This window comes from Theobroma cacao, chromosome 7 (genome assembly GCF_000208745.1).
Source record: "Theobroma cacao cultivar B97-61/B2 chromosome 7, Criollo_cocoa_genome_V2, whole genome shotgun sequence".
NCBI lineage: Eukaryota > Viridiplantae > Streptophyta > Magnoliopsida > Malvales > Malvaceae > Theobroma > Theobroma cacao.
Window position 1 is genome coordinate 21,276,137 of NC_030856.1, and position 27,317 is coordinate 21,303,453.

A 27,317-nucleotide genomic window follows, 5' to 3' on the forward strand; every position below is an offset into this window, starting at 1 on the left:
CTAGGCCGAATATGGTGAGAGAATTGGGGATTTAATGGGCTGATTTCTATAGAAAATAATAAAATAATCAAGCATGCCACGTGTCACATGCTTATTGGCCCAATTTTTAACTTTTTGACTTTTTCTTCTTAATTTTTCACCACAATTATTCTGGTATTTATCCAATCCTATCACATTTAAAATCCTTTGGTCTTGACAAGTGCTGGGGGCGAAAAATTTATCGATTTGCCCCCGGGGCGAAAAAATTACGATTTTTACCCCTATACTCATAAATGTACCGGAATCACATTATTTCTACTTTTCAACCTCAAATAACACTAATATTGATCAATATTACCCAAATGGGGCAAAAAACATTTTTTTAAAAAATTCCCGTTTAGTCCTCTAATGACAAAATTACCATTTTTGCTCTTGTACTCCAAAAATACCGGGAATCAAAATTTTTCATTGCTAAACATCATTTGATACTCCAATAATCATAATTATATCTCATATAATTATTCTTTGTCAAATGTGATCAAATCTTGGCTAGAAATCTCCATTTAATCATACAAATGGTAAAATAACCGTTTTGTCCCTAATCGGTCAATTTTCCTGATGGACTCTAAACTGGACCTTGAACTCCAAATCATTATTCTAAACGATTCTGTGGGTTTCAAAATTTTCAATTTTCTCTTAGAATTTCTATTTGAACTAGTTCAAGGCTCGATTTAACTTAGTTGTACCACTCGGTACAATACCGTCTTTTAATCGAGCTTGACAAGGTCTCACACAACTAAGCCATTCTCACTAACTATTGACTAACGTCCATTAGTCAATGGTACAATTAGCCATTTTTGATGTCACGTTATTTACCACGTAGCATGTTGACTTGTCATCTTAATGATGTCAATGCCATGTGGCACCAAAAATTAATGACTCAGAATTAGGTTTTTTCCCTTCCAAATGTCCAAAAATTATTAGTTAGAAATTTGAAACAAAAACTTAAAAAAAGAACCTATTTATTTCAAATTGATTATCATCGTTTCCTAACTGATTACGATCTTTTTAATTGAATCCATCCTTCCTAACAAAAAAAACCTAATCCAACTCTTTCAGTTTGAGTAAGGCGATTGTTGCTTGATTGAAAGTTGGTGTAGAGATATTCGAGAATACCCAAAAACGATTTTGAGAAAAGGAAGAGTAAAGGTAGGACACATAACATTTATAATACTGAAACTAGCAAAGACACACAATGTTGTTTCACAATAAAAGAGAGTCAAATCCTTCTTTTTTTTTCTCTAGAATTTGTAAGAAAAATCTGATGCTCTTATCTTTTGTAGAATTTGTAAAAAAAAAGTCAAATTCTTTTCTTTTCTTCTCTAAAATTTGTAAGGGAAATCTGATGCTCTTCTTTTCCCTAAAATCTATAAGAGAAGTTTGATGGTGTTGAATTTTATTTACTAATAATAATATATTTTCTTCTCACACCTTTCACAGTTTTTGAAATTCAAGACTACTCAAAGAATGAATTTTAGAATAGGAATAGGAATTTGCAAACAGGGAGAGGACATGATGCTTGTAACGTACGTTGGGTTTAGGGAATGTTGAAGAAAGCGAAGTTTTTTTTTTTGTGAGGAAGGAGGACTTCAATTAAGAAAATGGTAATAAGTTAAAAAACGATGGTAATCAATTTGAAGTAATTAGTATTTTTTTTTAATTTTTTGTTTCAAGTCCCTAACCAATAATTTTTGAACACTTGGATGGGTAAAAAGGAAAATCTCAATTCCTAGTCAACAATTTTTGATATCACATGACATTGATGTCATCAAGATGACACATTAACATGTCATGTGAAAGATGACGTGGCATTGAATAACTTCCTTTAGTCAACGGTTAGTGTGAGAGGTTTATTTGACCCAAATAAAAGTTTATGAGCTTATTTGAATGCAATAAAAGGATAGAAGTTAAATTGACTTTCTTGATATAGTTCGGGGCCTCATTTGCGTATTTAGTAAAAAAACGTACCTGTATTTCCTTGCTCAAGGAGCGAATTTGCATATCCCTTCCCTAAATTTTTTTTTTTAAAAAAAACAATATAGCATTAAATGGAAACCACTTAAATGTCAAAATAAGTTTTGAGCAGATTAATCGCATATTGCTCCAATACAAAAACCAACACGATTCATAGGTTGAGTCGCTAAGCCTACTAATCTAGCTTGAGTTTGATGGATATGCAATGATACTGCATAAAGATCAACCTTTGCAATGCTTTTCTTCTTCTTTCTACAACAATCAAAGCATGGCATGTAAAGAAGGCAATTGGATAGGTCAAGGTCCAGTTATATTTGAGTTTGGGTTGTTTGGGATTCATATCACTTTTAGTTTGAATTATTTTAGCTTTACATCAGATTTAGGTCATCTTGAGCTTAATGTTCATATCACTTTTAGTTTGAATTATTTTAGCTTTACATCAGATTTAGGTCATCTTGAGCTTAATGTTCATGTCATTCAGGTTTAGTGTTTTCCAAGTCAAGTTGATGACTTTTGAAGTCAAATCGGGTTGAATTTGGATAGATGATTCTGGTCGAGTCAACTTTATTAACCTTAATCAAGTTATTCAAATTCTTAGTTTCCCATTGTAATATATCTCTAAATTTGATTTTGTTTTTAAAAATAGAGATTTTACATTTTCATTATCTTTCTTAAGTTATTCATCGATTAATAGTTTATATAATATAATATCTCTTCATTCTATATTAGATGTTTACGTTTGACTTGAATGAAAATTAATTTATTTTTATTTTTATTATCTTCTTAAGTTACTCATAGACTAATAGTTTATATTAATAATATATCTCCATTATATATTAGATGTTTATGTTTGACTCGTATGAAAATTAAGAAAAATATTTAGACTGTTTTAATTTTTTTTTTAAAAAAGTAGGACATTTATAAACTACAATTTTTAATATAAAAAGTTAAAAAATTATTAAAAATTAATATAAAACATAAAAAGAAAGAGTTGTAGGTGTTCAAAGATGATAAGTGGACATAATTTTGGAACGGCTCAAAAAACATATATGGATATTCAATTTCAAACTAAAAGAGTATAAAGAGATTTAAAATTTTTATTGTCTCTTTAAGTTATTAATAGAATAATAGTTTGTGTTATATTTATTAGTTGTAATCTAATTAACATTTAAAAGATAAACAAATTGTAATATTAAATTAAATTTAGGCCATTTCGAGTTAGTTCTGGGTTGTTCGTGTTTGGATCAATTTAGGTTTAAATCATTTTGAATTCAATAAGAATGTAGGTTGATAAAGATTTTAATCGATTTGAATACGAATCAGTTTGGATCAAGTTGAACGGGTTGAAATTGTTAACATTTTCTAATCAAATTGGATTGAATTGGAATAGGTAAATCTAACAAAATTTTCGAGCTTGAATTGAGTCAAATTAAGGTTTAGACTGATCGACAAAATTTTTGATCAGCTGTACCCACTATACTAGCATGATCATGTTCAATGGCGAAGGGAATGGGGCTAGCAGGGTCCATCTCTCTAAAAGTTTTAAAATTTTAAAATACATCTTTGCCTTTTATAGAATTTCATAGTTATACCCTACAATAATTTTTTTGTTTGGTGAAATGCCTCTACTATAATTAGTTAATAACTAATTTTCTACTTGTCTTGACTCTTTTAGTTACAACATTAGAGCGTGCATTTTTTATTATGAAACTTGTTAAGAACATATCTCATAGTAAAATGTCAAATGATTTTCTTAAAAATTCATTGATCATTTTCATTGAAAAAAAAATTATTCAAGATTTTAACATTGATTCAATAACACTTTCAACTCTATGAAAGACTGTTAAGTTCAATTGAAGATGTCCAATCTTAATATGTAATAATTATTAAAAAAAACACCTTTATTTTGTATTTAACACGTGATTGGAGTTATTTTGTATAATTTTTATATAAATTTTTTTTCGCCCAAGTTACTTTATTTTTTTGTCACTGATCATGTTTAATATCTCTTTTACGTTGGCTTGCAAATACGCAAAGCTACCCCACCATGGGTCATCCATCAGTAGCGACGAACAGAATGTTTTGAGAAATGGCCAAACAAGTTGGCTTGGCTTGGGGAGGGAAAAAGAGAAGGACAAGCTTCTATTTAATTTGTAAGCACCTAGTGTCCTGGACACAACTTCATATAGGTGCTCTATCCCCCACTCTTTTATGGTTAATTTGGAAAACCCAATTTGGCAATGAACTTGTTAAAGGAATAAAAAATGAGGTTCAATACATAATAAAAGATCACATTATCGAATACACTGCCAAGCTTACAAGGAAACCTAACAATGCCCCTGCTACAACTTCAACCTCTGTGTGTCCAATTGATTCTTTTAATGGGATTAATGGCTTATAGGCATTACTTTCCGAACCTTCATCATCTGCTGCTAACTCAGAAGATGCCATTGCCTCATTAGTTTGACTTACTTCTTTGTCTGATGTGATTACGAGAGAACCAAGCCTCTCAACATTTAAGGTGGCTACGCTTTCGTCTCGAGAAACAATCAAATCATCTCTATTTTTGGAGACAACTGAGGTAACCTGTCCCTTGGGTAACACTGTATTTAGAGCTTTTGCATGATTTCCTACTTCTCTTCGCACCCCCTACAAAAGGAGCACCTATCTCTCTATCAGTACTTCACATTCGACCAAAGTGTCCTGCCAACAAATAAAATCCAGAAAAATAAAGAGCTCTAGAATCAAAATGTCCTGCCATTTTCAATTGTCTGAGCACTCCTCAGCTGATAAGCTGGACTGCCATGATGCAAACGCTAATCAATTGTAAAGATGTTAATAGATTGCTTTTCTAACAGATAACGAAGTTATTTATAAACATACAGCATGAACACTTACCTGAGACATATATGACAGTATTTTAGACAGATGTTTTAGCCAAAAAAAGGATCATATTTTTGAAAATACTGATTCAGTATATGTTAGGAAGAGGTGTACATAAAGCTTTCTGATAAACAATGTATAGAACAAGGCTTTATGAGGTTTCCACCCGCTAAATCAATATGCTTTCTTCTATAAGCATTAAACTAAAATAAAGCAGGACCTGTCAATCATAAAGGAAATAGAAATATAGAATTGCAAAATGAACCTGCATAGAGGATTTATCAGTACACTTTCAATATATGCATGTATACATAGCCCTTTAATGCTGCACAAAAATACAGTTTCCTAAGTAACACCAAAGACAGTGTCTATGTATTATTACTGCTCACCATGTCCTTCTGACCCATCCTTCTTGCAAGATTTGATCTCTTTACTTTTTGTATCCTTCAAACATAGCTTGATGGAAAACAACTAAGTGTGGTTATGATTGTGTGATGCAATCAACCTTAATAAGTGTGACTTCTAAGGAACCTAGTGCATAAGGATTTTGTCCCTTCCTTACATTTTTTTCTTTCCTATTTTCTCAAGAATTTCAGATGTACATTTAGATTAACAGCAAATGCATCCTCATACTGGAAGTAATGTAAGAGGATTAACAACCTAAATTGTCGTTCCATGTGTAGATGCTCAATTTTGGTTAATTATTATTTTTTAAAGTACTCTTTACAGGAAAATTACATCAAGGGTGTTACAAGCATGGAAGCGCCTAGGGTGTTCCAAACACAGAAGCGCCCAAGGGCGTTCCAAGTGCAGAAGCGCCTAGGGTGTTCCAAGCGTGGAAACGCCCAAGGAGTTCCAAGCGTGGAAGCGCCTAGAGGCGTTCCAAGCGTGGAAGCTCCTAGAGGCGTTTCAAGCGTGGAAGCACACAGAAACAAGCATAGAATAGCTATTTGTATGGAGAAGTGAAAGTAACTCAGAATAAATGGCAGGGTTCATAGTTATCTTCAAATTTGGGATGTTCTAGAGAGTTTGGCTTGGTGGCTCAGATATGGAGATAGTTAAGAGAACTTCCTCTTAACCTTTCCTTGAAATGCATGTGCTTTACCCTTTTCTCTTTCCTTACTCCTTAAAAATACATGTGACGCACTTACGCCCATTACCTAATTACGTGATCATTCTTTTAATATCTTGTAAATCGTTCTTTAACTGTTTTTCCATGACAAGCACGTTCTCCCATGATTGAACGTGCTCTCCTAAACAAGTCCTAAGAAAGCGTTCCTACTCAGTATAAATATGAGAACTTGAAAGGTAAGAGGGGATTTTTTAGGAGACACCCAACAGAGATTACTTTGAAAAGCTCTCTCTAGATTCTTCCAAGCATTCTTTCTTTTCAGCTTTTCCCAATTGTCGTTATCCGCCGCCTATTCCACCTTTTCTCATCCCTCACCACCTGCCACCCATAACACTTACGTTTCAAGGATTGCTCCAGTCTTCCTCTCTATCGCCTCTAGTGCATCCTGAATCACTCATTGCAACACGCCCTCTCTCCCTAACCGAAATAACCCTCTACACCATGCATAACATGATTGTTGATATCACATTTGCCTCTCAACCAAAATTATTAGTCTTGTCTATGTTGTAATGGTTGCAATTCTACCTAGCTCTGATCCAAGCGTGGTAGTTTATTCTTTCAGAATCACAGTTCCCAACAATTACTGAGAAGTGTCAAGTTTCACCTAAAATACTCAACTGGAAACGAGGAAAAGCCAGCAACAAAAGGTACACCTTTCAACTTCTCTCTTTGTATCTCCTACCAAACTCCAAAATGTTCGGAAAATATTTTTCAAAAAAGCTATCGCCATAACAAGCCGGAGTACTAATTTCGTTAGGAAAGGCTTCTTGAGTCTACTTCAATCTCAAAGCAAAGGAATATTGGGACAACTCCACTGAACACGAACATTTGTGGCCCTTAGAAGCATATATTTTGATGACCTTAAAAAAATGACTTAACAAGGCTGCACAGGCACTTTCTTAATGAGACCAGAAATTTTAATGTAAAAATTCATGTCTGCAGCATTTCATATCATGAATGAGAAGATGGTCCAGATTTTAACACTAGATCTGGGAAAAGTTTGAAATACAATGTGATATAGGAGTAGGTACTCATTAAGCGAAGCAACAACAGAATTGAAATTTTTGATGAAACGCTGGTAAAAAGAGGTCAATTCATGAAAGCTTCAAATATCATGAAGTGACTTCGGAACTGGCCAATTGAAAATAGCATCAACTTTGCTTTGGTCCACTTCAATCCCTTGGCTTGAAACAACACACCCCAAGAAGATAACTTTGTTTGTTATAAATTCACACTTCTTTAAGTTAGTAAAAAGCTTTTGGCCTCGAAGTACTTTAAAGATCTGCCGTAAATGTTCCAAATGCTCTTTCTGACTTCTATTATACACCAAAATATTATCAAAATAAACCACAACAAACTTCAAAATAAAAGAGCTCATTCACCAATTTTGACAAGGTTGAAAACCCCACTAAGGTGAAAAATAGCCAAAATCCCACTTTGATTAGTTAGGCCAAAGATACTAAAACTTTTACTCTTTGAAAAGAGCTTAGAGAAATAAACACTCTTACTTAAGAAAATATTTTTTATTAACTCTCAACTTGAATGTCTCATAACTAAGCCTAAGGGTCAATATTCTTTATTAACTCTCAACTTGAATATCTTATAACTAAGCCTAAGGGTCAATATTCTTTATTAACTCTCAACTTGAATGTCTTATAACTAAGCCTAAGGGTCTTATTTATAGTATTATAGGCCCACATCCTAATAAAACTCTACTTTTAGTTGTCTAATATAATTAAAATAATTAACAAGAAATTTAAATAAAATAAATGTTCTATTCCTAAATAAAACATGACTGGCTTAAAGTTCATTAGGATGTGGGCTTATAATACTATAAATCAGACCCTTACATTTAGTTATAAGATATTCAAATTGAGAGTTAATAAAAAATATTTTCCTAAGCAAGAGTGCTTATTTCTCTAAACTCTTTTCAAAGAGTAAGAGGTTTCTAGTATTTTTGGCCTAGCCAACCAAAGTTGGATTTTGGCTATTTTTCACCTTAGTCGGATTTTTAACCTTGCAAAGATTAGTGAATCACCTTAGTGGGGTTTCTAACCTCGGCACAATTGGTGTCTTTCACAATGCCCAAGTGTCTTTACAATACCTTGGCATCACAATGACATATCAATGCCTCTATATCTCTTAACCAAACCCATGATATATTTCACCATGTCTACATACTAGATATGAGGAAAAACACATCTTCCATTGACAACAAGTCTTGAGAAATTATTGGGATTGTTTTAGGAAATTGATTGAATGAGGATACCATTGGTGCGTGATGCAGGCGCATCTAGAATTTTATTTTATTTAGTATTTTAGTTGGTTTAGGATTTTATCTTTCTTTATTCTATTTAGTTTGGAATTCTTTTCTTATCTTTATTAGGATTTTAGTATTTTTCGTCTTTATTTATGATTAAGATTACCATTTGATTATGATTTATCTTAGCTAGTATAAATAGGTGATCTTTGATAAAGAACTTATCATTATTATTGTTATTATTATTATTATTGTTATTTTGTTTATTTTGAATTTTTATTCAAGAGGTTTCTTTAAAACCTATTGTTTTTCTATTGTTCCAAGCATAATCAACCTAGTTAAGCCCTAATTGTTGAGTTCTAATCACTCTAAACCTTTTCGCTACACCAAAGTGGTATCACAACAAACGATCCTACTAACCTATAAGGATTTTAATCTAGGAGACTATGGTTGGCCAAGAAAAAGGTCAAGGTAGAGAAAACCAGCCCCAACAAATTGAGTTGGTTGAAATGTGGAGAATGATTGATGACTTGACCCAGGTTGAGCAAGCCTTGTAGTGTCAGGAACCAGTGGAAGCCCGAATAGAGAATCTAAAAGGTGACCACAACCCCCCTTGAGATTCAAGATCTATAGGATGATGATGAATTTGAGAACGAAAGCCCCTTTCATGAAGATGGGCTTGCAAATCAAGTGGCAAGAGTTGAATTAGAAGGTCGGTTACTACATGTCCTTGATTTAAATGGTGGAAGTTACATGACGAGGATTATTTGGAGTGGGAAGAGTTAGAACCAGTTTATGATGAATATGATAAGGAGATAAAGGAAATTGATGATCATCTTGTACAAGGAATTGGAGTAGTTCTTTGTCAAGATGGAAGGCCTGTAGAGTTTTTTAGTGAGAAGTTGACGGACACTAGACAACGTTATTCGACTTACGACCTAGAGTTCTATGCTTTGGTAAGGGCTATTCGTCCTTGGCATCACTACTTGGCCTATCGTGAATTTGTTGTTTATTTTGACCATCAAGCTTTAAGGCATTTGCATTCACAGAAAAAGCTTAATGATCGACATGCCAAATGGAGTTCTTTCCTTGATGAATTTAATTTCTTACTAAAATATAAATTTGGACAATCTAATACCGTGGCTGATGCTTTGAGTAGGCGATATGTGCTATTATCAGTTATGAGCACACAAGACATAGGCTTTGAGGGACTTAAAAATTAGTATGGTTCTGATTCTTATTTCAGCAAGATATAGCTGATATGCAAGGTTCATCACAAGTTGGGAATTTACCTTATAGATTGCATGAAGATTATTTATTCGAAGGTAACTAGTTGTGCATTCCAAAAGAATCTTTAAGGGAGCATATTAATAAAAAACTCCATAAGAATGGTTTGGGAGGACATTTTGGTAGAGACAAGATTTTGGCAATGGTGGCTAATTTTTATTATTAGCCAAAAAAGAGCCGAGATGTGGAAAGGTTGGTGAAAAGATGTCCAACTTGCTTATTTGGTAAAAGTAGTGCTCAAAACACAGGTTTATATGTTCCTTTACTTGAGTCGAATGCACCATGGATTTATTTGAGCATGGATTTTGTTTTGGGACTTCCAAAGACAGCAAAAGGATTTGATTCTATCTTTGTGGTGGTGGATCGGTTTTCAAAAATGACACATTTTATTCCGTGTTTTAAGCCTTCCGATGCAATTTATATTGCTGAATTTTCTTTCATGAGATTGTAAGACTACATGGTATTCCAACTTCCATTGCTTCTGACAGAGATGGAAGTTTATGGGACATTTTTGGAGAACTTTGTTAAGGAAATTTAGGACAGAATTGAAATATTCTAGTACTTGCCATCTGCAGACAGATGGTCAAACAGAAGTTATGAATTGAAATTTGGGTAATATGTTAAGATGTCTTATATGGAATAACCCAAAGACTTGGGATTTAGTCATACCCCAAGCTGAATTTGCCTACAACAATTCTGTCATTCAAAGCACAAAGAAGACACCATTTGAGGATGCGTATGGATTAAAACCTCAGCATGTGCTTGATTTGGTGCCATTACCACAAGAAGCTAGAGTGAGTGATGAAAGGGAGTTATTTGCTGATCAAATTCGAAAGATCCATGATGAGGTAAAAGCTGCCTTAAAAGCGAGCAATGCAGCATATTCTTTAGCTGCAAATCAACATCGTCGTAGGTAGGAATTTAAGGAAGGTGATCAAGTATTTGTGCACTTGAGGCAAGAAAGATTTCCTAAGGGTACTTATCACAAGCTCAAGTTTAGAAAATTTGAACCTTGTAAGGTGCTAAAGAAAATCAGTTCAAATGCCTACTTAATTGAGCTGCCACTTGAGTTACAAATCAGTCCTATTTTCAATATTTCGGACTTGTATCTATTTGATGGATTTGATGGGATTGCATCTACTATAGACGATCAAGTTCAGTACCTTTCAATTTCTAAGGCTGAAGTTATTGAAGAAGTGTTAGATGTAAAAGAGGTTCGATCTAGATGAGAGAACCCGTTTAAACGATTTTTGGTAAAGTGGTTTGGTAAACCTGCTAATGAAAGCACTTGGATTGCTAAAGATGAATTGAAATGAGTGGATACAAACATCTACGAGAAGTATGTCAAGGCCTACTCATAGGAGCCGAATCCATTTTCTGACTTGAGTGGAATGATGCAGGAGCCTTTAGAAATCTATTTTATTTAGTATTTTAGTTGGTTTAGGATTTCATTTTTTCTTTATTCTATTTAATTTGGGGTTCTTTTCTTATCTTTATTAGGATTTTAGTATTTTAAGTCTTTATTTAACATTAAGATTACTATTTGATTAAAATTTATCTTGGCTAGTATAAATAGGTGATCTTTGATCGAAGACTTGTCATTTTTATTATTATTTTGTTTATTCTAAATTTTTATTCAAGAGGTTTCTTTAAAATCCTATCATCTTTCTATTGTTCCAAACACAATCAACCCAATCAAGCCCTACTTGCCTTAAACCTTTCTACTACACCAGTGTGCTTTCATTTGGAATGTTTTTAGAGAAACCAACCAGATTAAAGACTCTTGTGCAAAGATTGGAGTGGATAGGAAGGAAACATTTGTTCCTTGGTGGTTTTTATTAATTTTAGTTGGTCTGTAATGTGCACTAAAAGACTAATTACTGTTCATGTTAGTAAAGTTTTGTCCATATAAAGTTTAACATATGTTATGTTGAAGGGTTTTGATTCTGGGATATTGGCAAAATTAGATGCCATAATTGGGGTAATACCATATTCTATATGCTACTGTAAAAGTGAGATAAAGTATCAATAAAAAACAGATTGTACAAGGCTCCCCTGCATGTTTATGTTCTGTTTTTAAACTTAAATGGCAGCAATGTTTTGCTTCATGAAACCATCTATTTTCAAGTGTTTTTCATGTCCAAAAGTGTCTTTTAACCAGCCAAATACCGGCATCAGAGCTGCAATCTGAGGAAAAGGGAGTTACAAAACATGAAAGGAAAGGAGATTTGATAGTTGAAGTCACAGCTAGTTCAAATAATTCATCAACCACTACAATATTTAATAATTCTAATGTTCCCTATTTGAGGGTGAAATTTATGTTTTATGTGGTGTAAAAAAGGAAACTTGATTTCTCACTTCGGATGTTCTTAAGTTTCTTGACAACAGATATGAAGAATTTAATTAACGATGCCGTTGACTACTGCTTAAAAGGGGGACTGAAGAGGAAGAAACCAACAAATGCCGGTGTTCTTCGCATGACACAAAGAGATGTCTCAGCTGCTTTTTATTTGAGAACCATGAGAGCAAGGTGAAAAAAGGAGGCAGGGGACATTCTTAACAAGAGTTCCAAGGTGACGAGCACGTAAAAGCTATCAACCTACAATCTTTGAGAAGAAGTTCAGGAAATATGAAAATGAATGAGAATTGAGAATTTGAATGATTATTTTTGTAGACTTATGGAGTTTATTGATCAAATGGAAAGTTATGGTGGTTCTATAGAAGATGATCATATTGCAAGGAAATTATTTATTAGTATAAAGAGAAATTTGATCCTACAGAGGCTGCAATAGAAAATACAAAACACCTCTCCACTTTAAGCGTTCAGGAGTTTATGAGCACGTTGAAATCCAATGAGCAAAGGTTGGCATGATATTCCAACAAACCAATTGAGAGTGCTCTCCAATCCAAGCTCACTCTTGACTCCAAAAATGCTGAAAAGAGACCATCAGCACATACTCAATACTAACGTTGATCTTTTAGAGGTGGTAGGCATGGAAGAGGTACAGGAAAAAGTGTAAGAGGAAGAGGTAGAAGAAATTGATGTAGGGTGGACATATGCTAGTTGAGGGATTAAATTATCTAGGACTTTATTGTCCTTTTTTATTTTACAGCTTTTGGTCTAAATTTCATGTTTCCTTTAAGTTAAGGTTCCAGGTTTTTATTTTATTTTACATTTTCTTGAATTTTAAGACTCAAGGTTATTTCTATAATCATCCAATTTGGCTGGACATTACAGATTATGAGTCTAGAATCTTGCTTTCGATTTTCCTGATGTAATTGGCTTTTATTTCTAATCTAGAAGTTGTTTAAGTCAGGTTTGCCAGTTTCCTAATCCGATAGTTTCAAATTAGAGTCTCATTATTTGTTACAATCCTTAATGGACTAGGAATGCTAGGAATATAAATATATATATATATCTAACATGAGGAGGGATCCACTTACACCAGTGTACAACTAATTTAGTTTTACACCCTTCCATATCTTTTCATACAATTCATATTTGATCAATCTAACTGTTGAATTTCATACAGTATTCACGTAAATCATGCATGCCAAATTTCAAGTTAATTAAAGATATCTAACTATTTGTTTGATACAATAAATTTTTTACCATTAAATATATATTTTAAAATAGTATTCTCATTAGATAGGACAGTAATATCGAATAGAATTGAAATATTACATGCATGGCAAGCACACGTAGGTTGATAAATCCAACCATCAGTGTTAAATTATTAATTGTAGAAAGATGTAAAACTAATTAATTTCACACCGGTATACCTTGATCCCCCTCCTATATATATACATATATATATATATATTCATTCTAATAAGACATTGAGTAATTATTAGAGAATTACCAATATTATTTCTCTTGTGATCATCTAGTAACTTCTAAAGATCCCACGGTCAGATTAGGGATTTTTCTAAAGAATTTTGACCTAAAGCCTGCAATGAACTTTAATCACCTAGGTATAAAGGATGTATTATGTATCGATAAAGACATAGATATATTGATGAAATCATCCTACTGAGGCATTAAATGATTATCAGAGAATTATCAGTATTATTTCTCATGTGATAATGTGGTGCAATCAACATTAGGTGTAACTTGTAAAGATCCCTCTGTCAGAAGCTTAGGGATTTTTTTAAGAATTTTGACCTAGAATCTGCAATAAACTCTAATCACCTTGGTATCATGAGTGAAGCAAAAAATTTACAGCTGATAAAAGACTCAAACATGGTATACTGTCAGTTCAATCAACTCAGTTCAATATTCACTAGCCAAAGCATGCAACACCAGATCTGGTAGAGTTAGCTCATCAAGATTGACTTAGTTATCTTGCAGATAGGATAGGTAGACCAACAGTAAGGAAACTAGGGAATTGAATCAGCATCATATTTACAAAGTCAAAGGCTTCAACTTCTTGAAAATTGAACTTTAAGGGGTTATGCTGCTACCTTAAAATCAACATTCTGACACAATTATGGATCCCATAAAACTAGAATTTATAGTAGTAGTGTCTACTGCTACTGCCAAGAATTTGCATTCCAGTTCACATTCACATTTCACATAATACAGGACAAATTCTTCATTAAAATCAACATCATTGAAAGAGGTAAAAAAAATAAAAACGAATGTCAAGTATGACTGAACAAAACTTTGCAAAGCATAACAGGCCACAAAGATTGCAATATCCAACAAATAAAATCATGGTCTGGGACTTGGAGCAGTAGCATATAAACAAAAATAGTAAGGAAGCACTGTTCAAACTACATTACACAGGCAAAAACCACACAGAGCATGTGCATACCTGGGCATCATACATGACAAGGCCAGCATAGACCAAGGAGAGCCCGAAAATCGAATCAGAGAAACCCCTGCAATATATTAATAAAGGAATTTGAAAGAAAGAAATTGGCATAAACTAAAATTAGTTTGTTTCAAAATGTTAGCAAACTGGGTGAGATGACAGCAACAACCTTTCGATAGCAAGAGAAGTTGCAGTAGCCACGACAGACTGTCCATACAGAGATGAGGGTAAAATCTTAATGGTAAAAAAGGGTGAGAAAGAAATTCAAGTAATGAATTATTCGTGTTACCAAAGAGAAAGCAAGGCAAAAGGTGCATTACGGAGGAATGGGTAGAAGGGAAGCCTCCAGCCTGGAAAGCAGTCCTGAAATTGAAATCTTTGCCGTAGAGAATGACAGAAGTGACTGGCTTTGAGAGCTGCCCAATTGCCGCTGACACAGCGGCGGCCACCAGCACCTTCGACAGCATTAGCAAAGATGAAAAATTTAAAAAGTTGAGCACCCAGCAAATAAGTAATAGGAAAAACACCTTGTTATGGGCGACTTCAGCAATATCGGCAAGGCCAATGTTCACAAGGCAAGTGAATTTTGGTGCTTTTCTTGGAATTCTGATAACATCGTGTATTCTTCCATGGTTTTTGGGCTGTGTAAAGGTTACGAACAAGGCATGAGATGTCCAACACTGCAATGCCATGTCTTTTTGTACCCCAGCCCTCTTCTGTTATCTTATCTCCCCCCAAAAGCCTGTTTCTTTCTTCTCTTTCTACTGCTTCTCGCTATCAAAGGATTTAGTTGTCGCAGTTACACCTTTGTTATGCTACCCTTGCTCACATTAATAATTGAAAAATGTATTAATAAATTTTTTCATTTATTTTTTATATTTTATTTGATATGTTTTTTTATGCACTAATTATAATATAATTTGCCTTCATTGATGTAGATACATGCATTTTGTCATCTAAAAATATTTTGTATTATGTGTAAAGTTCTTTAAATCTTTTTTTTTTGTTTTTCTATTCGAATGCTCTTTTTTATTTAATAGGAGGTAAATTATAAAAGTGTCAACCCAATATTAGTGATCATGGGTCGAGCCCAATCAAGCCAGAGCGACACCTTGAAAACATAAGTTCAAGCTCACCTATTTAACTAGTGGTTAGGGGTGAGCAAATGAATAATTTGGATGGTTTCGTATGTCATATCTAAAGGTCAAATAGATTAAACATTGTTAAAAAAATTATCAAACTGATCAAACACAGAATTAGTTCGATAGGTTTGATTTTGAACTAATAGATCAAAATTTTATCACAAATTTTTTTTTACAAATTACAATATTAAAATTTATAAACTTCATATATAATTATAAAATATACAAATAATCTAAATATAAAAAAATACATTTGTTCCTTCACTCACATAATTATGTCTTTTTACATAAACTATCAAATTAACGTTCATGATTCAACAAAACAAAAAGTAAAAAATAATAAAATTAACATTTACAAAATAAAACTATAATGTTATAATGTTTTATATCAAAGTCTGTATAAATAATAACTAATTATAAACAATATGTTATAAAAACTAAGATGATAATTAATAAAGTTATTAAGTGTAATTGTATAAATAAAGTTTATTATAAATTATAATAATACTTATGTATAAATTAAATATTTGTATATATATAATATTATTTTATTATATATATATAATTAATGACACAATTTATATGTTATAGTGTTTTAGTTGTTATAACAAAATTTTTATAAAAAATAACTAATTCTAAATAATATGTTATAAAAACTAAGATGATGACTAATAAAGTTATTAAGTGTAATTGTATAGATAAAGTCTATTATAAGTTATAGTAATGGTTATGTATAAATTAAATATATGTATATATATAATATTACTTTATTATATATATGAAATTAATGATACAATTTATATTTTATAATATTTTATATCACAGTTTGTATTAATAATAACTAATTATAAACAATATGTTATAAAAACTAATGTGATAACTAATAAAGTTATTAAGTGTAATCATATAAATAAAGTTTAATATAAGTTATAATAATACTTATGCAAAAATTAAATGTATGTATATAATATATTTATACAATTATATATATATATATATATATTTATAACATTTTATATTACGAAACATTACTAAGGTGCAATAATTATAATATATTAATATATAGGATATTTACAATCATATATTAAATAATTAACATATAAGTTATATCAATTCAAATATATAACTTGTAATTTTATATTAATATCAATTTATAAATAAATAAATAAATATAACTAATATTAAATTGTTATGATTATGATTTGTATACGTATATATAATAAACTAATACATTAAGTATATTATTAATTAAGTTTACTATCAATTCTTCTTAATATATATAAAATATTATCTATTAATATATAGAGAAAATTGTAAGGAATAACCCTCATGATAAGGGCATTTCACAAATAACCATCAAAATAAATTTAATTGTTTTTAACCATATTTAGCCATGACTTGACAAAAATACCCTTGAAACTATTCTAATAAAATTAAACTATTCATTACAATTTCTCCCCATCCGTACTTCCAATTTTTCTCTCTCACCATCTAACTCTTTTTAATTTTACTTGTTGGGGTCAAGGTTCATGGTGAAGACGAACAATGTGGCCAACTGTTTTTTCAAGACGTAAAAAAGTTAACCCCATAGCAAGCACAGTGGCAGGTGTTCTTGGCTGAGTTTGACTTTGACATGGAGTACAAGCCAGGCATATCCAACATAGTTGTGGATGCCTTGAGTTGTAAGGCAACACTAGCCACAATCAGCCAAGCACGAGATGATATTCTGCCTAAGATCTATGAGGGACTAATGTGATACTCGATAGCATGAGACCTAATGCAATATGTGCATGAGTGTAAGACGCGCAGGTTTTAGGTCTACTATTAGCCTAAGTTGACCAAGGATATGGAGGCCTATGTGTGGATATTCCTAGTTTACCAGTAAGACAAAGGTGAGTAGCAACAAATAGTAGGCTTGCTTAAGCCCTTAGAGTTGCCAGATTGGCCATGGCAATTTGTATCCTTGGATTTTATTATTAACCTTCCCACTACTGATGGTTATGGTGCTATTATGGTTGTGGTGGACAAGTTTAGCAAGCGAAGGACATTTGTACCAATGACCAAGCAATGCCTAATTGAGGAGCCAGGTCGAGCGTTCATGGATTATGTGGTGAAATTATGGGGTGTGCCTGAGAGCCTGATGAGTGATCAAGATGGGAGATTCACTGGCAAGCTTTGGACCGAGTTGTTCAAGTTGTTAGAGTCCAAGCTCTATTTCTTGACCAGCCTACACCCCTAAACGGATGGCTAGACTGAGCAGGCAAACCACTTGCTTGAGACATACTTACGGTGCTTCATCCGCAACACTTAGACGAATTGGCCTAAGTTGTTAAATGTTGCTTAGTTCAGCTACAGCCTACAACAGTAGGAGTCCACAAGCAAAAGTCCCTTTGAGGTAGTGATGGGGCAACAACCCATGACCCTTGGTTCCCTAGTCAGCAGTTATATGAGACCAACACCAACAACATTTCGCTATGCCAACGAGTGACATGAGCAGCTGTCATGACCCAATTTCTCGAGCTATGACCGGCGCATGAGCTCAATGAGCATAGCTCACTAAGCCCAAGCAAGCCTATCCATTTATCTTTACTTAACAAATTTATCATATCATGCATACACACACACACCTTTTCCCGGGTGTGAACATAGCCAAAACATAATGGCATTATCGATAATAATATACATGCACTACACCAGTCATGTATTTAGCAATTTATATTACATACACATATTCACATTGTTAGATTGTATTCACACTATAAAAGGACCCATGACTTCCAGCGGAGACATTTATAATAAAAGGGATTACTATCGAATGCCAGACGCATACCCAGGAGATGCACTACGAGGACTCCTCGATCTAGGGTCCAACAGTCACCTGATCTGAAAACATGAATTTTTATAAAACGTGAGTACAATACTCAGTGAATGAACAAGATGGGAACAAGCATACCATAAGGAATGTTTATCGAAATCATGATGCATTCATTTTCTCAAAACCATGCAATTGTTTTAGCTCCTTTAAACCCCTCATGTAAACCCCACATGAGTAAATCACTTTACAAAATTCGATGCTCAACTATGGCACTAAAGAAATGGGATATATGGCAAAAACCCACAAGTTAGCAAAATGGACAGAAAGTTTCTCGCTGTAGCGAACTTCATTCTCGCTGCAACGAAAACCAGAATATCAAGGAAAAAGTCTCATTTTTCCCTTAAAACAAGTCATCTTGCTAAAATAACAATAACAACATGTAACACATGTAAACTTCCAAATTCCAACAAAACAAATGCTTACATATTTGCATGTACAACCATATACCCATCATCAACTTGCACACCATTCCATCATCATCATCATGCACACCATCCCATCATCATCATCTCATATGCAACAGCTTATGCGCATATAGCCGGGTCAGCAACGGCTTATGTGCACTTCCACTCGCACATAGCCGGGTCAGCAACGGCTTATGTGCACTCCCACTCGCACATAATCGGGTCAGCAACGGCTTATGTGCACTCCCACTCACACATAGCCGGGTCCAAATCAACATGCAAAGAGCATCTAATGCATATCATGCATTTTATCATATTGTGATAACACATAAACCATTGTATAGCACATTTTCACAATATAAAATCATTTTACTAAAAGCTTGTTCCCAAGGTACATTTTCTAAGACAAGTTGGATAGAATCTTTCATATTCCCCAAAACAAGTTTGAAATGCAAGTCCACTCACCGGTATTAGGAGTAGAAATACTCCTATTTTCAGTCCGCGGGTACAGTCCTTTACCTGTATCCAATGGCTCACCACCTAGCCATAATCCATGACACATATTCCAATTAAATTGTGTCTAACAGTCATAAGCTATTTCAGGCTCGATATATATATGATATGAAATGAAAAATGCACGGGTAGCCATCTAGACCCGGTATTGGCCTAAGTCGATTTTTCATCCGATAAATTGGCCAATGCATCCAATTTCACTCCAAATTAATCCATTTCTCCTCTAATACCTTAATTTACCACATACCATTTAAATAAAGCCAAATTCAGCATTAGAACCCTCACAGTTCCTTATAGAAAAATTCGGTCATTTGGTGCACTAGCACCGAAAATTTTTCTACATAACCGTTTCACCTTAATTCATCATTTTTCAAGCCATTTTCCTTGAAATAAAAACAATCCCCCATTGATATTCAGCCCTCATGGTTCGACCAACAAGGAACCCTAGAGAAATTGAATATTTCTTTTGTGTTTTTGTTCATAACCATGCTTAACTATCCCTAAACACTAACATAGTCTAAAATCAAATTATTCCAACAACAATTCCTCTTCCATACCCATTTTTCAGAATTGAATTCATCATGATAACTCAATATTCAACCATGGAAATCAAGAACAAAAGCATGGGTAAGCTAGGTATCAAGGAGAATTAAAGAAATTTGAACTTACCTAGCTTGTTTCCTTGAATTCCAACACTTTCTCTTTGATTTTTCCCACCTAGGGCTTGTTCTTCCTTGGTTTCTCTTCTCTTCTGGTTTGGCTGATCACTATGGGAGAAATGGGCTGATTTTTATGCCTTTTATAAAGAAAATAATGAATGGATAAGATTTTGACACATGTCACCATTCCATTGGTCCATGTGTCATACTTAGCCATTAAGCAATCTCTCTCCACCACACATTTCTCATGTTTATCCATTTACAGGATGAATAAAATCCCTTGGCCTTGACAAGTGCTGGGGTGAAGAATTTACCGATTTGCCCCCGGGCGAAAAAATTACGATTTTGCCCCTATACTCCGAAATGTACCAGAATTAAATTATTTCTACTTTTCAACCTCAAATAACACTAACATTGATCAATATTAACCAAATGGGGTAAAAAACTCATTTTATAAAAATTCTCGTTTAGTCCTATAGTGGCAAAATTACCATTTTGCCCTTGTGCTCCAAAAATACCGGGAATCATAATTTTTCATTGCTAAACATCATTTTATACTCAAAAAATCATAATTATATTTCATATAATTACTCTTGGTCAAATGTGATCAAATCTTGGCTAAAAATCTCCATTTTATCATCAAATGGTAAAGTGACCGTTTTGTCCCTAATCGGTCAATTTTTCGGATGGACTCCAAACTAGACCTTAAATTTCGAATCACTATTCTAAGCCATTCTGTGGGTTTCAAAATTTTCAATTTCCTTTTAGAATTTTTATTTGAATTAGTTCAAGACTCGATTTAACTTAGTTGTACCACTCGGTATAATACCGTCTTTTAATCGAGCTTGACAGGGTCTCACAGCAACAGAACCTTGCCAGAGTAAACCTTGAGCGTGCCACCCAAAAGTACAAGAAATGGGTAAACGAAAAAAGTGGGTTGTGAGCTTCAACGTAAAGGAACTTATGCTGGTCAAGCTTCACTTAATCCTTTGTAACCAGAAGTTGCACAAGGGCCTAAGCAGGAGGTATGAAGGGCCCTTCTCCATTGTGAAGAAGGTTGGCTTCACAATTTACAAGCTGGAGATGCCACTTGAGCCCAAGGTCTACTCGGTCTTCCATGTCATCATGCGTAAGCCCTATCATGCAAACCCAGATGACATGAATAGAAGCTAGAGCCAGAGGTACCTTATGGGGCAGAAAACCTTTTATGACCAGGAGGTCGAGGAAATACTAGTCGAGAGGGTCTTAAGGAAAAAGAATCATTGGCCGTAACACCAATACTTGGTCAGATGGAAGGGGCAACTAGCTAGTGAGATGAGCTAAGGGCTTGCCCAAGCATTCTGGTAGTTTAAGGATTTGGTGGAACAGTTCCACACTCAATAGGCAAGTAAGGCATTTCTAACATAGTTGGGAGAAAATGTCATGCCCATTTTGTGCATAGGGGTGAGTTCGCCTGATGGCAAGAACCATAGCTCAAGAGTCGGGGAGCTAGCTCGATGGTGGATGAGCAATATGGGCTAAGACTGGGATTTTCTACCAAGGCAACATTGTGGCGAACAAACAGTATGCGAAAAGCTTGAGAGAGGAACTAGCACGTACATAGTGCTTGACAGACTAGAGCAAACTGTTGTGCAGTGCGTAAGACACGAGTGCAGATTGGTGTGTAGAAAGGCAGATAGCCTGCAGGGTGTGCGAGAATCATTGGCTAGCCTGTGGCTTGTGGGACAACTGTTGCTAGCCATTAGAGAGGAGCCTAAGGGTGCATCAGACTAGCCCACCTAATTATTAGACACTCATTGTAACGGTTCCTAAGGGGTCTTTGGCATATATAAACCCCTTAAGCCCTCTCATTTGTAACTAATGACTTTTGTTGAGCTTACCATAAACGACCTTAACTTAGTTTTTTTTGAAAATGCTGCTAGTGTTTCTAAGGATCCTTGGGTAGGTAAAGGCTAGGCTGCACGAGTCAAAAAAACCACCGTGACACGAGCGCAAGATAGGCAATCCACAAGCAAACTGTGTGAGAGAGATTGTCCATCTTGACAAGTTTGTTAACTATTGCCAAACTAGTTAGCAACAGTCATAGGCATGTCAGAATGTCCAAATTGATTGGTAATGGCCCTAGGGCAAGCCATAGTGTTCATATTGACTTTCGATGGCCTTTGTCGTTGGGAAAACCCTTGTAACGACTAGTGGGGATTTCTTTACTATAAAAACTCCCCATAGGACTCTCATTTTGGAAGGAATGATGCTTGTACATGATTTTAATGAAATAAAAGCTTTCTTCCACTCTTTAGTTCCCAATTTCACTTAGGCTTTACCTTCTTGGTGTGTGTGAGCTAAACACCCTTTGATGCAAAAAAAAGATCTGTTACTAGCAGGCAAGAGGGCCAAGGTTGACTTAGCCACTAAAGAGTCCTTAGAAAAAATGTGATTAAGTGTCGTAAGGTGCATCAAGGTATGACCCCGTAAGATTTACACCTATCTCTCTCCCTCCAACTCACCATACTTCCTCAACTTGCTATGTTTGTTGTTAGGAACTGCAAATGTTACACCCATTTTATGATGAGGGGCGGGCCAACTCGATAATAAGGGGCTAATGCTCAAAGGTAGGTGAGCCAACTTGATGGTGGACTAGCAATGTGGGCTAAGACTTAGATTTGACGCTTGGATAGCATTGTGGCGTGAAGGCGGTGGCACTTGGAGGTAGATTGGCGAGCAGCAGGCCAACAAGCAAACTAACGCACAATAGCCCAATAAGCGCACTAGCGCATAACACAACAATAGACTGACAGCCTGCCTGATGCACAAGAAGCACTGGTCAGCCCGGGCCTACAAGGCGGCTACTGCTTTTCATTGGGAATAGTGGCTGGAACATGTTAAGAGCATTCAACAAGGTTTAAAACACTGTTTAGTCGGTAGGAACAATCTTTAATAGCTCCAAGGGGTTTATGGCTTACAAATACACCTTGAGCCTTTTCATTAGAGGAGAATGACTCATGTATTAAACTTATACAAAATAAAAGCTCTCTCTTTGTTCCTAAAGCTTACTTTCTTACTTGTGCTTACCTTAAATTATCTTAATTTTTTTTAATTCAGTAGGCTACTAGCCATTTTAAGAGCACTAGAGTAAGGCAAAGTCTAGGTCGCATTGGTCAAGATAAAACCCCCATGACAGTTAGTATCAGAGCGATAATAGAAAACTCGAGAAATGGAGTGGGAACTAAGGGTGTTGCTTCCACCCCTGACACGAGAGAGGCATGTTCAGGTAGGGTGAATAAGAAGTCCTTATCAATAAACCTCCTTGCAATAGTAAAGACCAAATTAACATGACAAGAGGAACGTGTGGTAGAGCTGGCTAATCTTTGCGAGGTTGGTGAAGCTCGAACGAATAGGTTTGAGGAGTATATGTCTAACCTATGAGAGGAGCTGTATGCTACCCATAACGAGACCATCGAGGCACTAACCTAGGGTGATGCTAGAATGGAGGTTGAGGTTGAGCAACTAAGGCATGAGATGAGCGAACTGAGGTGAGAGATCGAAGCTTGCAAGGCACTCTTTTGGGGAAGGCTATTAGCCATGCAGTCGGCTTGCAAGGTGGACATCCCCAAATTGAAAGAGTTTAAAGGTTAGCGGAGTGCCTAGGACATCAACAACTTTTTATGAGGGATAGAGCAATACTTCTAGGCCCCCAACATTATCAATGAAGGTAAGAAAATTAACACGACTTCTATGTATCTTATTGACTTGGCATGTTTGTGGTGGCATAAGAGGTGTAACGAAAGGCACAATAGACTTGCCATCTCGACGTAGGCTGACTTTGTACAAAAGCTGAAGGTTTAGTTCTCAAGCACATGAAAAATTAGGATGCTTGATGTAGCGTGTTGGAGTTCGAGAATATGTGAAGGAGTTGATCGAACTCATGCTGTAGATCAATGACATAGGCAAGTAGGAGACTCTATTCTACTTCTTTAAAGGGTTGAGATCATGGGCAAAGTAGGAGCTTCAACGCCGCTGGGTCCAAGACATCACTACTACAGTGGCTGCTGTAATCCTTAATTGAGTTTCGAAAGCTTGAGGGTGAGAAGGACATGGGTAAAGGGAAGGCCAAGACTTAAGCTAATGCCAAGCATCTGTCGAGGGGCACTACTAGTAGGCAGACTAGCACATGGGATAATGACCAACGTAGCAAAGTTGAGAAATATAAAAGGAAGAAGCCTTTGAAGTGCTTCTTATGTGACAGACCACATTAGGTTCGAGACTATCCTCAGAGAAGCAAGTTCTGTACCATCGCACAAGAGGACAACGATGGGTGACACATTGAGGTTGGGAACCATGATGTTGGCTACACTAAAGCAACACAAACTAAATAGCAGCAAGGGCTTGATGTTTACAGACATCACGATGGTAGGCAAGAGTTGAATGCCTTGGTTGATATTGGGGTGAGTGACTTGTTCGCTTTTGTAGAGATAACCAAAATGCTAGGGCTAGACTCCAAGGTAAGGGCCTCGCACATCAAGATTGTCAACAGTAAGAAAGACTCGACCTTAAGCACTGTAAAGAATGTGAGCATGTGGCTAGTTGAATGCGTAAGTAAGGAATCCATTGAGGTCAATCCTTTTGATGATTATGATTTCATTATTGGCTTGGATTTCCTTGACCATATTAATGACATGGTTGTCCCTTTCTCAAATTGTATTGTGATACTTGACCCAAGAGGCCAATGTGTGGCGTCAATGAGGCACGGATAGCAACCCACGACCAAGATACTAAGCGCTATACAACTTTCTGATAGTGTGCATAAGGGTGATGAGACCTACATTGCCACACTATCAATGAACGAAGGTGAGCTGAGCAAGGCAACACCTACGCCGAGTGGGGTAACGAGTATGCTGGATGAATATGAAGATGTGATACCAACCAAGCTACTGAGCTACTTGCCACTTGAGTGGGAAGTAGACCACAAGATAGAGCTTGTTCTAGGAGTGCAACCTCCCGTAAGGCACCTTATTGCATGGCACCCCTAAAACTAGAAAGACTATGTCGACAACTCATAGAGTTGATTGAGGCAAGCTTCATTCGACCAAGCAAAGCACCCTACGGTGTGCATGTCCTCTTCTAGCAAAAGCATGATGAAACTCTGCACTTGTGCAAAGATTACCGATAACTAAACAAGCTAACCATCAATAACCACTATCCGATCCCTAAAATCTCTGAGTTATTCGACCAGCTAGGTGAGGCCAAGGTCTTCTCCAAATGAGACCTAAGGTTCGAGTACTATTAGGTGAGGATAGTTGAGGGCGACCAAGAGAAGACTACTTGTGTAACACGCTACAACAACTTCGAGTTCCTGGTGATGCCTTGTGGCTAGACAAATGCCCCTACGATGTTCTACACGCTAATGAACAAGGTACCGTCATCATTCCTTGATAAATTTGTGGTGGTTTATCTTGATGACATTTTTGTCTACGACAAGACATGACAGAGAACACTGCGCACTTGTGAGCTATGTTGAAGAGCCTACGGTAGCACTAGCTCTATGTCAAACGAGGAGAAATGCTTGTTTACTCAAGCCGAGATTCCATTCCTAGGCCATATTATTGGGGGAGGCCAGATTTGGATGGACAAGGCCAAGGTCCTTGCTATTGATGAGTGGGAGCAGCCCACTAAGGTGACTGAATTGAAGAGTTTTATGAGGTTTGTAAACTTCTACCATAAGTTTGTGTATGGGTACTCCAACATTGCGGCACCCTTGATCGATTTGTTTCGCAAGGATCGCACATGGCACTTAAGTCTAGATTGCAAGTAGGTATTTCAACTACTGAAACATGCCATGACCAAAAAACCTATGTTACGGTTGCCTAACCTGAATGTGTTGTATGAAGTGCACACTAATGCCTTGGACTATGCCATAGAAGGGGTTTTAATGCAACAAGGCCACCCGATAGCCCATAAAAGCAAGAAGCTTAATGACATCGAGCGGTGCTACATTGCCCAAGAGAAATAGATGACAACGGTTGTTCATTGCCTGAGGTGTGGCGGCACTACCTATTAGGGGCATGGTTTGTGGTGAACATTGATAATGTAGCCAATAGCTTTTTTTAAACCTAAAAGAAGCTTACTCCCAAGCAAGCTACATGGCAAATCTACTTGGTTGAATTCAATTTCACCATAGAATACAAGCCGGGCATAATCAACCGGGTTGCAAATGCACTGAGCCACAAGGCAAAGTTGACAACCATTAGCCAAGTGCAGGATGAGATGTTGGCCAAGATATGTGCAGGGCTTGCGGGTGACACCATTACCTAGGCCATCATCTAGTGTGTTGAAAAAGGCAAGACGCGGCGATTTTGGATGGATGGGGAATTGCTAATGACCAAAGGGAACCAAGTTTATGTGCCAAGGTTCGAGGGCTAGGTAAGGAGATTGTGATGGAGCATCATGATTCCCTATGGGCAGGACATCTTGGAATCAAGCCGACTGAAACGTTAATAGCAACGCGTTGCTATTGGCCCAAACTGATTGAGGATGTGGAAGTTTATGTGCCGACATGCCTAGTTTATCAACAGGACAAGGGAAAGTAATAGCAATCGACGGGCTTGCTTAAGCCCTTGGAGCCACTGGACTGGCCATGGCAGTCGGTATCCTTGGACTTTATTTCTAACCTTCCCACAGCTAATGGTTATGGTGCTATTATTGTTGTGGTGAACAAATTTAGCAAGTATGGGACTTTTGTACTGGTGACTAAGCAATGCTCAACCGTAAGGCAGCTTGGGCATTCATGGCTCATGTAATGAAGTTATGGGGTAAGCTTGAAAGTTTGGTGAGTGATTGAGATGGGAAATTCATGGGCAAGTTCTGGACAGAGCTGTTCCAGCTCCTAAGGTCCAAGCTTCGCTTCTCAGCCAGCCTATACCCCCAAACAGAAGGCCAGATTGTAAAGCCCGACCTTATAAAATACTATTCATGACATACATGTGATGATAGCATGATTGCATGCTAGGAGAGTCCCGAAAAATTTACAAAAGTCGGTATTGTACCTAGAGGTACAACAAAGTTTATTTAATCCTCGAACTAGATCAAATAGGAATTTTAAGGTGAGATTAAGAGTTTCACAGTTCATGGATGACTTAAAATGGTAATTTGGAGTTTGAGGATCAATTTGGAGTCAAATCAGAATTTTCACTAACTAGGGGCAAAATGGTCATTTCCCACCTGGGGACAAAATGGGAATTTTAGAAAAGCTTTTTTTGACCCCATTTGACTTATTAGAGTATAATTTGACTTATTGAAGTATGATTTGAGGTTTAGAAGTGAAAAATTTTAATTTCG

General features: G+C 35.7%; 1 protein-coding gene across 3 annotated transcripts; it reads right to left on the reverse strand.

Annotated features, from left to right (window-relative positions):
* On the reverse strand, positions 4,159-15,215 carry LOC18595005 (uncharacterized membrane protein YuiD). 3 transcript variants are annotated; one of them, XM_007022735.2, is made up of 5 exons: positions 14,920-15,215; positions 14,713-14,847; positions 14,562-14,599; positions 14,393-14,459; positions 4,159-4,662 (listed from the first exon to the last, which is right to left on the reverse strand). In XM_007022735.2, the coding sequence occupies exons 1-5, from the start codon at positions 15,082-15,084 to the stop codon at positions 4,303-4,305; spliced, it is 765 nt and encodes a 254-aa protein (XP_007022797.2). In that variant the 5' UTR covers positions 15,085-15,215; the 3' UTR covers positions 4,159-4,302. The 3 variants fall into 3 exon arrangements, with proteins under 3 accessions (XP_007022797.2, XP_017980053.1, XP_017980052.1); XM_018124564.1 differs by having other exon boundaries at positions 4,159-4,716; XM_018124563.1 differs by having other exon boundaries at positions 14,713-15,201.

What these genes read in the sequence shown, in the direction of transcription:
- LOC18595005 (XM_018124563.1), bottom strand. Translation starts at nt 15,084, where the DNA reads ATGGCATTGCAGTGTTGGACATCTCATGCCTTGTTCGTAACCTTTACA. An exon ending in TCCCTTCTACCCATTCCTCC is followed by an intron (nt 14,600 to 14,712) that starts GTAATGCACCTT and finishes CTGTATGGACAG; the next exon opens with TCTGTCGTGGCTACTGCAAC. An exon ending in TTGTCATGTATGATGCCCAG is followed by an intron (nt 4,663 to 14,392) that starts GTATGCACATGC and finishes CTCCTTTTGTAG; the next exon opens with GGGGTGCGAAGAGAAGTAGG.